Source organism: Diaporthe amygdali (genome assembly GCF_026229845.1).
Source record: "Diaporthe amygdali strain CAA958 chromosome Unknown NODE_2_length_3802984_cov_64_841326, whole genome shotgun sequence".
Lineage (NCBI taxonomy): Eukaryota > Fungi > Ascomycota > Sordariomycetes > Diaporthales > Diaporthaceae > Diaporthe > Diaporthe amygdali.
Genome location: NW_026517022.1, coordinates 1,522,817 through 1,534,296, shown reverse-complemented (window position 1 = coordinate 1,534,296; position 11,480 = coordinate 1,522,817). Strand labels below are relative to the sequence as shown.

The following is an 11,480-nucleotide window of genomic DNA, read 5'->3' as shown; positions in this document are numbered from 1 at the left end:
TCAGGGCCTCCTAAAGTTGGGCAATGAGGCTGAAAGACAGCAGGAGCCTCAGGGGTTGAGATATGGGGGAGTGACCACAGAGGAAAGTATGTCCCAGGCTGGTGCGTCCACTTTGTATGGAAGGTTACCGAGGAACAGATACCTTTGATGTCTGTCACCCTTTATGCCGAGACACGACCAATCAAGCCTTTGATCAAAGATTTTGAGAAGAAAAGATGGTCTCCGAGGATAGGACGAGGTCGGAAAGAGTATCGTGCTCACTGTTACAGAGGACACACCTTCGTGCTGGGAGAGGCAGTTCGATGCGATGGGAGAGTACGGTGCTGCAGAAGGGATGACCATGCGGCAGAACCGAAGAATTACCATGGAACAAGACGCGGCTTTGCACCTTCTATCTGGGGTGTGAGTTTTCGAAGAAATAAATGTTGTTGACACCAAGACCTCGAACCCATATGAAGAAGGCCGTAAGCTGCGCAGGATTTGAAAACAGACAGGAGCTTTGGAATCAAGTCTGCATTATATGACACAAGAACACACAATCGAAATGATGGAAACAAACACAACACTGTTGAATGCAATTCCACATAAAAACAGGATACGCGTACCTGGTGGCGTGAACATCTATGTAATGCCAAACGCCAACTACCATTTACAGTGAAAATGGCCGTCAGACATGCGGCAGCATACTGCTGTGTCGTCTTCAACCCGATCAACAGATCACCAGTCCAATTCCGCAAGCTCGTCATGTTCATATCCCTTAAAGCCCTCCTCAAGGGCCTTGGACAAGTCCGTGGCCGCTCGTCCCGCCAACCCACCTTCCATTCGAGCCTGAGTGGTTTTCTTCTCTATAGTTGCCTTCAGAGACCATAGAGCACGTTGCCTCGACTCGGTATCCGCGCAGATCTCCCCATCCTGCGGCGGGCCAAACAGCTGAAGATATCCGAACGGGTTTGGCCCCTCGGGCAGTCTGTAGACCTGATGCCAGTACTGGGCATCAGTCCACGGCTCGATTGGGGGCGGCTTCTGCAACCCCAGCTGGATGAATCTGGCAAGGGCTGCCATTTGGTGCGCGTAGGCTGACCCGCCCTTGTCCGCACCAAAGGTCGTCTTGGGCGCCGAGCTCCAGCCTTTGCCCGCAGCGGCGGTGGATGATGCGGAAGCATTCCTCCAGCCCATCATCGCGATGAACGCATCCAGCGTCTTCGTCCACCCGCCGGCAACGTCGAGCAGCTGGTCAACTGCAACGTCGAGCAGCCAGTCCATGAACTTGAGTGCGTCATCCCTAACCTCGGCTGAGAGGTGTAGCATTCCTAGACGGACCCATTTGACGACCTTATCCGCGTGTGGTTGGACTTCGAAATACGGAAGGGTCTGGAATAATCTCAGGAGGCTGCTGCGAATCGCCGACGAAGTATCGGTGATTAGAGGTAATAACTTGTCGAGAAGAACATATGCGCCGACAGGGTTCTTCGGCGGTGTCGACGTGAGCTGGCTGACGAGGTGGGATAGGGCCTCGCGCCGTTGCTTGTCATTCCGAGAGGTAGCTAGTGACAGATTGTGCTTAAATAAAGCTACATCGTCAGGAGCGGTCTCCGAAAGGGACTGTTGGTTGACGACGATGGCTATAACCGGTGTCAGTATCAGCATCAGTTACCCCGGCTACCATTGTCCCGTAAATGATTTTGCCTGTGAACACAGCCAAACAGAATATGGCCCCATCGCTGCAAAAAGAAACCGTATTGAAGCTCGTTTTCAACCGGTTGGCTGTCCATCAGAGACTGGCATTTGGTAGCCTCATGGGACGGTGGCTCCTCGGGAGTCCACTCCTTGAGCTTTTCCCCTCGTGCCGGTTTGGGGTGAGAAGTGCCTACATTTTGATTGGAAGCTCGTATCTGTAAAATTTGCAGACTTCGGCTTTGTCTTTCCAACCTTCAACTTGGGTTTCTGCACTCATGTTAGGGCTGGTGGATCATATAATCTCTGGGCGCAAGACATACCTGAAAGTCCTTCTTCTTTTCCTTCTTTTTCCTGGTACTTGAGCCCATTTTGACTTCATTCAAACAAAATTAGCTTCTGAGAGCTTGCAAGACTTCACGCCAGGGGAGTTCAGCTCAATTGATAAGAATTTTCAGGATCTTGACTTACCTTGTTGTTGCAGAGAAATCTTCAGTGAGGTTGAGAACAGATCCAAATTGGGGAAAGGCGGTGAGGGTCCAGAACGGGCAGGAAATGCGCTTGGGGAACCTGGGAAGCGCTCCCGAGGGTGCAACTCGGCCGCCTCGATGTAAACAAAACAAGCCCCCACGCAGTCTGGAACCTACTTGCGCAAGACTCGTTCTCGAGTTATTATCCCGCGACAGTTAGCTCGAGCTACTACCTCGAAAAATGGCAGATATGAATACAGTACGCAGAAATCTCAAATAACTCAACCACTTGCCCAAACGACCGCTACTCGCAGCGCTAACCCCTGCCCGCCCGACTCGCAGAGCAACGGCGCCGATGCGCTCGAAGAGACCCTCAGCCGGCTGTCCAAGAAACCTGGCGTGAAGGCGACTATCGCCCTCGACCGAGCCTCTGGCGCGATCCTTAAGACAGCTGGACAAATCTCGTCGTTGCGAACGTCCAAGTCCCAACAGCAGCAACAAGATTCACAATCAACAGCCGCCGCAGCCAGCTCGCTTTCCGCCTCTACCTCCGATGTCCCCGCCTCATCTGGAAGCGCCGTGGCTGCAGGGACGAGCAGCGAGACGCAAGGAGCCGAGGAACTGGCGTCGATGGTGTGGGCTTTCGTGAACTCGGCCGGCGGGCTGGTGCATGGCCTGGATACGGAGGTAATACCACAATCTCAGGGGCAGAAGATGCGCACGGGGCTGACACCCAGACCAGGATGAGCTGAAGCTGCTTCGAGTGCGCACCAAGAAGCAGGAGCTTGTTATTGTTCCGGACGCGAAGTATCTGCTGATCGTAATCCACGAGACACCGGCGGCTTGACCGGACGGCTCAGACAGATTGTGGTCGCCGACACGGCGGCCCGTCTATAGACGCGAGATCGCAAGGGGATCACCTGGGGCTCCTGGCACTGGTCGAGCCTGCCACGCCCGACACACCGCTCATTCTAGCTGAATCATCTACTCATAACAAGACCGCTTTCGAGCACACCGACAGCGCAGCACAGAGAACGAGAGTGCACGTTCTAGCGGCCGCCGTTGCCTGCATAGCTTGCAATGGGTAGACAAGATTTCGGCACAGATTCTGCAGGTCGTCATCTGATGCGACCATAGATCTGATAAATCTCGGCTCATATCTTGACGTCCCTTGCTGCCACAGCCCGTCAATATCGGTGGCAGCCGAAATCACGCACACCACATATAGTACAGTATACAAGGACAAAGTACCGCAGAAACAGGCGTCGAGAAGACCAAGGGCTGTAACAGACCAGTGGAATGACGACGGATGTTGATGTGCAACAAGCAAGTCGGAAATCACACAGGTCACACAAGCTGCAAATTGTCTTCCGACCGACATCTAAGCACGACAGGGCCATGTGTTCGCAAGGACAGCCAACCTTGTGGTGTATATAGCTCCCGAGGTGGATTGGAGATTGTCAGCGAGGAGGCCTGGGTGGGCATTAAAGCTTGGCCCTGGCCTGCCTGGGTGATTGACGGTCGGATCGGGCCTTGGCAGAGCATGGGCTGGTGGAGCACCTCTGAACGCCACACTACACAGAACAGCTGTAGCTGGTGGTGACCCCAGCAGAAAACCTTGGAAAACTTGGAAGACTGGTGTCAACCATTCCATTGATAGTTAATAGTGCCCGACTGGCGGTGACTTTGCCAGCATCCGAATGGCCAAGGACCAACGCCGTCGCATCAGATTTCTAGCTTGTCAGCCAGCACACGACCGTAATTAGATGACAGACACCGGAAACCTGGAAATTGATCTCGAAGTCTCAGCGTCGTATGGGCTGCACGCGGGCAGCACACCTAATCTTGCTTTGCATGCTTGGACCTTGTGAAAGCTGCAGGGTGAACTCATGGCAGCCCAGGCATCGGCTAGAGTAGCCAGGGAACGCCTGCTGACGTTCCGGTTGGTGAGAAAACGGCATGTGTATCAGTTAGACGATATCAGAGCCGGATGTTAAACCCGAGAGCCTGGCCAGAGGCAGTAAAGTAGAGGAGTGCATTTTCATAATTCCAACAGGTCCAGCATAACTATGATTCCCAATTTCTTTGCACATCACCGGGAGGGTTACTTACTTACGTCCAGTCGGTCACTCAATCCTTTCGGGCGTTCCGCTGTCGCTTGCATCTGTTTCTCCCCGCGGCTGTCAAGTCATCGTCGTTCGTCTCTTGAATGGCCAGATCCAGTAATTGGCCTTCGCATGACGTCCTTGCTCGCTCTCGTTATTATCCTCGTCATTATTTATGCGTCAGACCTACAGGGCGACATTGAAACTGCTCGGAGAACAAGCAACTATTCATCGGCAGTGCAATCCACAACAGCCCTCATTGCCACATTTTGTCACCGTCATGCCCACATAGAAGCAGCAAGTCGACTCATGAATTAGGCCATCTGCATTTGCAGCCTCTCGGTGCCGCCCGGCGTTGGAAGATGCCCTCGCTATCGTTCTTCAAGAAGCGAAAGTCTCGTGATCACCAGAGCAACCCGAGGAACTCCGTTCAGGACGACAGCAGACCAGACGCGGCTGAAGCGCAGCCAGGACCCAACGCGCGTGAACTGGACCTAGCCCAAACAACGGGAGAACCAAGCGTCGCCGGGACGGGAGCAAGCGGTCACAGCAGCGGGACCGGTGCACTGATAGCGTCGCCAAAGAGCCCGAAAAACGTGCCCGGGGAAGACGAGAAGACCAGCGCGAGGCTCGCGCGGAGGAGTTCGACTAAGGAGCTCATCCGTGGGTTCCTGGGCCACTCGTCTCGTGGCAGCCGCAGGGACCTCGACACCGGTAGGTCGAGTCCCAGCTGGACGCCCTCGCGAAGCGCGGCCTCGACGCCTCTGCCGGAATACCATCCTCCAAGGAGCGAGCCTGAGCATGAGCATGAGCATGAGCATGAGCATGAGCATGAGCATGAGCATGAGCATGAGCATGAGCATGAGCATGAGCATGACCCCGAACCCGGGCTTGAGCATAAGCTTGGACACGGGCTCGAGCATGAACGTGAGCCTGACCCTGAGCCCAAGCCTGTTAGTGCAATAAGAGCAGCAGCAGCAGCAGCATCTGCATCTGCAACAGCAGCAGAAACGCCAGCACAACCATCGCCGAAGCTGCGTAAGAATCCCAGCCAACGACCACGCCCAGTCAGTGCCATCGTTGCGACCCCAGACACTGGAGGCAGCCTGCCGAGCCGTTGGAAGTCACAGAGGCTAAAGAGGCTGCAGAGCCTCGCGTTCAGGTCGCGCGAGAAGAAAGACAAGGACAAGAACAAGACAGAGACGCCACAAGTAACGGTCACACCAGCCACAGCGGTAAGTCAACCAGACCGTTCATTTCTCCGCGTGTGTCTCTCCCCTCATGCCACCTGCCACCTGCCACCCACCGCTCCAATACAGAGCAGAAGGCCAGCGATCAGCGACCACAGAGAGACCCAGACCCTGGCCTCCCGTCGTCAGTCCGAACCCCACATTCCAAGGTTCTACCCCAGATTATCAGCCCATGCCGACGGAGACTTCCACAGCACTACACAAGGCCGTGGTCCCTCCCGCTGTCGCCGATTGAGTTTTTGGAGGGTCTCTTTTCTCATTTTCTCCATCGGGCCTCGGGAGACGTGATTTATTCCCGTTTCCTGCATACTGTACATGAGTCTGACCACCTCCTCGCGTGACCATCTGTCTGCCCGGACATAGATTTTCCTTTCCTCCTGTTCCTGCATCCAGATCTCTGAATCGTACGATGCAGAGCGCCTCAACTCTTCCCTTGTGTGAATCTTATTGTTTAGCTCCCACTCTTGGACTTTCCTTTCTTCGCCTCCTGCATGTGTTCCCTGAAGTCAATTGCCCTTGACTGGATTAATTCAATCTGACCCTGCATCGTGGCTGACGTACATCTCCTTTTCTCCAACTCGGCAGACATCAACCTCTCCCTCACAACATTCAGCAACGGCATCCGGCTCCTTCTCTCCAGGATCACCACGTTCTCCTGTCAACTCAGACAAGCCATTGCCATCTCCCCCTCCCGAACATCAAAGCACCCCAGGGACCACCACTTTCAGCCCGCCCCTGAAGCTCAACCGCATCATGGCAACCCTGTCTGACCAGGACATCGAGAAGCTCTTCTCGGGTGCCCCGCAGTTCTTCGCGCGGGCTGAGGGGCACTACACCGGCGCGCCACATCCCTCTGTCGCCTTCCCATGGGACGAGGCATTGACCATCAGAGACCTGACCGACCACACCCAGATTGACGATGCAGCTTGGGGGTGCATCACCGCATGGCCCCACATCACCCGCGATGTCGACAAGGGCCCATCAGCCTCAACATCCAAGAGAGTGGCCGCCAAACGTCGCGCCCACTTCTTCCCCAGGTGCAGGGAAAGACCAAACATGCTCAGCATGCAAGGGCTTGAGAAGGGCACAATGGGATACCAGGCTGCGCTGGAACTGGGTGTCTCGGATTCTCTCAAGGAGGAGCAGTGGGGGTTCGGCAGCCTGGGCGCCAAGGACAAGGTCATTATCGAGTCCAGGCAGTCCGCGCTGACCTCCAAAGACGGGTTGAGGAGGATGGATGAGACCACAGTTCTCGACCATCTGATGAAGAATGCGCAGCGGTATCAGGAGCAGCACCAAAAAGACAAAGCTACATGTCACGAATTGTTCCAGGAACTCTTCACTCATATTCTGCACCTGCCGAACCGGTCACTCACGGACCCCTATAGCCTGCCTGTCCAGATCATGGCTCTGCTTAAGGTCCTTGCGGCGCCGAATGTTTGGATCGACTTTTCGCATGTCGAGTGGAGGATACGGCTAGGCCAAATTCTGTGGGGGACCCCCGATGACGACGACGAAGATAGTGTAAGTGATGGTGCATCTATTACGGATGCGGAGGATGCCAAGGGCCTGCATGAGGAGAGATACTGGCTCTTGCTGCAGATCTTGCTTGCTTGCGAGCTGCTCGTGCGCCTGGACGCAATCACAGAGGGCGACGAGCTTCCGGAGGATGTGAGGCGCTCGGATGTCTATCGATTTGAGCGGGACGCCAATACCTCCGTGAAATGGTCGCTACATCTGGCCCGAGCATGGTTGGAGAATATTGAGATCACCAAGACGAAACCATCAGGAGAACAAGAGCCGCCCAAAGGCTGGCTAGCGAATCTTACGCACAAGATGACACTGACTAGTGATCGTCCACATTCCAAGCACCACGATGCTCATAAACAACACAAAGAGCAGTCCATATACGTCATGAAGGGAAAGTACTGGGAGAGGCAGGTCCGCGGCCTGACACATTTCGCGAGGAGGCTCAAGTGGCCGGAACTCGAGAGACAGGCATCGCTCATTTCCGACAACTGCCGTGCGGTAACGGAAGGAACGCCTCTTAACACGCCGTTGCAGACCCCTTTATCGACAAGAACAAACAAAACAACGTCGTCGTATTTCACAGCAGCGAATAATGATGGCTCCCTTGAGAGGAAGGCCTCACGGCGGCAGAAGGTCGGCGCAGCGCTGCATCCCGCTGGCTGGCTGTCGAAGAGTTATGTGTCGGGGTTGATGCTTCCAGGTGAAGGGCTTTACCACTTCATCATGTCGACTTTAATCGAGAATGATGTGACCGCGATGACGAGGCTTGGGCCGATGGCGAATCTCTGCGGGGGATTCATGTACCAAGGAAAAAGCTTTTGGAGCACGGCCTGCGTGGTTGGACGGGTCCTGGCTGCTGGAAAGGGTGCTGTAGAATGCATGGGGTGGATATCGAGCGATGTCACGCCCCTTGGTCTGGGGGATGGCTGGGTCGATGTCGACATTGAAGACATCCCTGGTAAGTTTTCGATATTAGGACCCCTTCCTTCACCGCAGTGAACTGCCTCGGCGATAGCTTGTGTCGAAGATTGTTAAATGCTGACAGAATCTACAGAGGATGTCAAACGCACTGGTAAACAAGCGAGGCTTTGGGGCAAGCTCGCGATCGAGCGGGAGTCCTCTGTCCTTGGAGAAGGCTCTGAGCAAGACTCCATTTTACCCGCCGACTTCATCATTCCCTTCGAAAACAATTACAAGTCTCCACCGCCTACAATCAGTGTCGAGCTGAGGTCACTTATTTTGTCTGAGCCTCTTGATTCGGTCCAGACGACACCGACACTGGAAATCGCAACCCCATTCTCTGACTGGACCACTCCCTTAGAGATGAAGACATATACGCCTACAATCACCTTCAACGTCACCAATTGGGAGGAGGACGATGATATAATGGTTACAGTTCCTGTGGCCAAGGATGTCTACTTCGTGACAGCCCACCCATGCGTCCCTTCGCAACATGTCAGGATTCTGAAGTCGCCATCCAGTCCTACTATCCAGCAGTTCGATCTTTCAGGCCCGTTTGCGCCTGGTACTGGCAAGCAATCTGGCCATGCCAAGATCAAATGTGAGTTTTCCAGATACCACCTAAAGTGATACTAAAGAAGAAACACCGGCTGACAATTCTTGAGGCCACCCACTTCACAAATACTATACCTATACCGCGATCCACCTATCCGATCTCCTCAACAAACCCAATTGGACGCTGGAACAGCTACTAACCGATGCCTCGTCCAACTTTGCCCCGAGTATCGCCCCATCATCCAGCACCGACAAACCGCCTCGTGTCCTTGTCATCGACGCCATGACTAACTTTCTGCCGCAACCGGAGGCACATGAGATTCCCCTGTCACCAGCCATTAGCAGGGCCAGCACCAACCAGAGCTCGTCGAGCCGACACTCGTCGCTGAGTAGTGCCAGCGGGCGTGGCGGCCCTGACATGGACATCTCAGGAATGTCACCCGATCGGGACGGCAAGAACAAGGAGCGGGACCGGGAGAATAATGGGAAGGGCACGACCGAACAGAAAATGCATTCCGAGACTAGGAGGCGGCAGTTTGGCAGCGACATGGAGATCCTCGTCAGGGCGCTGTGCGCTGAGAGGGGATGGAACGCGCTGATTTCCCGCCGGAGGCGCGGGTGTCTTGCTTGTGCCATCCGTGAGGCCGGCGCACTGGGGTGGAAGGTTGTCATACGGGTTGACTGAGAGGCCCGACGGGGTTGCAATAAGGTTGCTTGTCCGTTTTGGACTGACGCCGTGTACAAGAGTGTTTACGATACCCTGAGCGAGCGAGTTTGATATAGGTTACCCACACGGAGGTCATCTCATGGGAGGTTTTCCCACGAAAAAAAAAATCTGCATCGGCCAGGCAGTTCCCCCCGTGTTTGGGATCTCTGCGCGCTGTACAAGAAGCATTACGCATTTCGGAAAGTTTGGTTTGTAGCATGGATTAGGGTATATCAGGGTCGAAAAATCAGGCAGCTTGACTCGGGAAACATTGGAATGGAGTTTTTGTGCATTGCAAGGAGTCTCGTCATGCGGGATGGATATTTCTCGAAGTGATTCCATCTAAAAGTCGACCTTGAAAGTCTACGCTTCGCCCTGCAATGACCTGCTTGTAAGATGGAATATTGGATCTTGCTATGCATATCTGTCTCAGCCACAACGGGCTTGCGTAACATATGTAAAACTGCAATCTGCGAAAGGAAGAACGCCGCTAAGCCAACGCCATGATCCTAAAGTGTAACTAACGAGTGATGCGGCCATAATCCGTTACACATGTGCTGCCCAACAATTCGTCCATGACCGTGTCACGTAGATGCAAAACCTCCCTAACCGCCACGTCACAGCTCATCAACACCCCACTCCTTCCAGTGCTTCTCCTCCCCAGGCAGCCTGACGCCCTCCCACTCCTCACGCGTGACATTCCTCCACTGCTCAACTGGGATCCAGCCGATATACGCCCGGTCACCAAACCCGCCGACCCAGTACACCTGGTCGACGACGAGGCGCACCCACCCGGACTCGTGAATCCGGTTGCCCGGCAGCCAGTATTTCGCGTCCGGGTGGGCCTTGACGAAGCAGTCCTGCAGCGCCGCGACGTCGGCGCCCGAGGACGACGAGATGTCCTCCAGGTGGCCGAGCAGGCTGAAGCGGGGCAGGTTCGCGGCGCTGTAGGGGACGGGGTCGTAGTGCGGCGGCAGCAGCGCGTCCGCGTCCTCGTCCTCGTCTCCGGACCACCGCAGCCACCACCTGGCAAGCCTGGACAGGGGGTTTTGCGACGATGAGGAGGATGACGACTTGATGCGCTTCGAGGGCGGGTACGGCGGCACCCAGTTGATGCCGATGGACATGTTGCTCCCCGCGGCGACGTTCTTGAAGCTCGTGGCGATCTTGATGGCCAGGATGGTCGGGTTGCCCTCCTCCTCGGCGCCGCAGTCAGCGATGTAGTCCATCATGCCGATGGGGACGCCGCCCAGGTTCGGGGGGCGGTTCTCGAGGAGGGCGGCGCGCGGGAGGCCGTCTGCGTCTTCATTTGGGTCTGGGGCGTGGGCGCCGGTGGAGGAGGATGTGGAGGGGAAGACGGTGGACAGCGTTGCGAGGGGGCTGAGGGCTAGGATGCGTCGGCCTAGCACGGCGGACTCGTAGGAGGTTGGTATCCGTTGTATGTGCTGCTGGTCGGGGTCTTGCGGGAACGTCGGAGGAGAGGAGGGTGGTTCGATGGGAGAAGCTGTGACGGCCTTCAGGGCCGCGATGGCGGAGAGAGACGTTGTGAACTTCATCTTGAGTTGTCGTATCTTGAGGCTCAAGCACAACAGAGTTCTGGAAAACCGGGTGCTGTTGAGGGGTCAATAAGTGTTTAGCTCCGAACAATCTGAAGCACGGAAGCGAACGATGATGAGGGATCGACAACCGTTGAGCCGAGGAACCGGGAAGCCTGGGGTGATTTATCTGATCAATCTAATCTCTTGGCAGTGGCTGTGAGCGAGTCATTACTGGCAGGGATAGGAATGCTCTCGTGATCCTGTGTGAAGCCTACATGTGACGGCTTGGAGTGGCCAGGTCAATAGTGAAAGCTTAGAAGACATGATTGACAGTTGATGGCGTGGGGTTTGACCACAATAGCGCCTCGTTCTTACGATATTGCTTCAGAAAACTTGGGGGTCTTCTGTAGAATTGTAGGGCCCTCTTCGCGCCCTCAACTGGCTGTGGCATGCTGCAGGCCACTTCCTCCCCCTTTCATGTTTCTTGTTTTCTCTTGTGGTGGTCTTGTCTTCAGAGAAATATATAATGCCGACTGCATGTGTTCCTTAATGCCAATCAACTCTGTACCTGGTTGCACGGCTTCGCGAATGCAGCTACCAGCTCCCCAAAGCCCATGCAGGCGGCGGAGCAGAACAGAGCACAGCATGCCTGCCGATGCAAGCTGGACCCCTGAAAATCCCACGTAAAAGTC

At 55.1% G+C, this 11,480-nt stretch overlaps 4 protein-coding genes across 4 annotated transcripts; 2 read left to right on the top strand and 2 right to left on the bottom strand.

Moving 5' to 3' along the window:
• Positions 1-717: 717 nt before the first annotated feature.
• On the bottom strand, positions 718-2,045 carry J7T55_011826 (pre-rrna-processing protein ipi1; the record flags this gene model as incomplete). Its single annotated transcript, XM_053136650.1, has 3 exons — positions 718-1,622; positions 1,872-1,944; positions 1,998-2,045. The coding sequence occupies 3 exons, from the start codon at positions 2,043-2,045 to the stop codon at positions 718-720; spliced, it is 1,026 nt and encodes a 341-aa protein (XP_052999631.1).
• A 349-nt stretch (positions 2,046-2,394) lies between these two features.
• J7T55_011825 (uncharacterized protein) lies at positions 2,395-2,991 on the top strand (the record flags this gene model as incomplete). The annotated part of the gene is made up of 3 exons (XM_053136649.1): positions 2,395-2,403; positions 2,487-2,831; positions 2,887-2,991. The coding sequence occupies 3 exons, from the start codon at positions 2,395-2,397 to the stop codon at positions 2,989-2,991; spliced, it is 459 nt and encodes a 152-aa protein (XP_052999630.1).
• A 1,620-nt stretch (positions 2,992-4,611) lies between these two features.
• J7T55_011824 (uncharacterized protein) lies at positions 4,612-9,229 on the top strand (the record flags this gene model as incomplete). The annotated part of the gene is made up of 4 exons (XM_053136648.1): positions 4,612-5,484; positions 6,085-7,987; positions 8,084-8,590; positions 8,655-9,229. 4 exons carry the CDS (start codon positions 4,612-4,614, stop codon positions 9,227-9,229), a joined length of 3,858 nt encoding a protein of 1,285 aa, XP_052999629.1.
• Positions 9,230-9,867: 638 nt separating this feature from the next.
• J7T55_011823 (uncharacterized protein) lies at positions 9,868-10,806 on the bottom strand (the record flags this gene model as incomplete). Its single annotated transcript, XM_053136646.1, has 1 exon — positions 9,868-10,806. The coding sequence occupies one exon, from the start codon at positions 10,804-10,806 to the stop codon at positions 9,868-9,870; it is 939 nt and encodes a 312-aa protein (XP_052999628.1).
• Between the last annotated feature and the right edge of the window lie 674 nt (positions 10,807-11,480).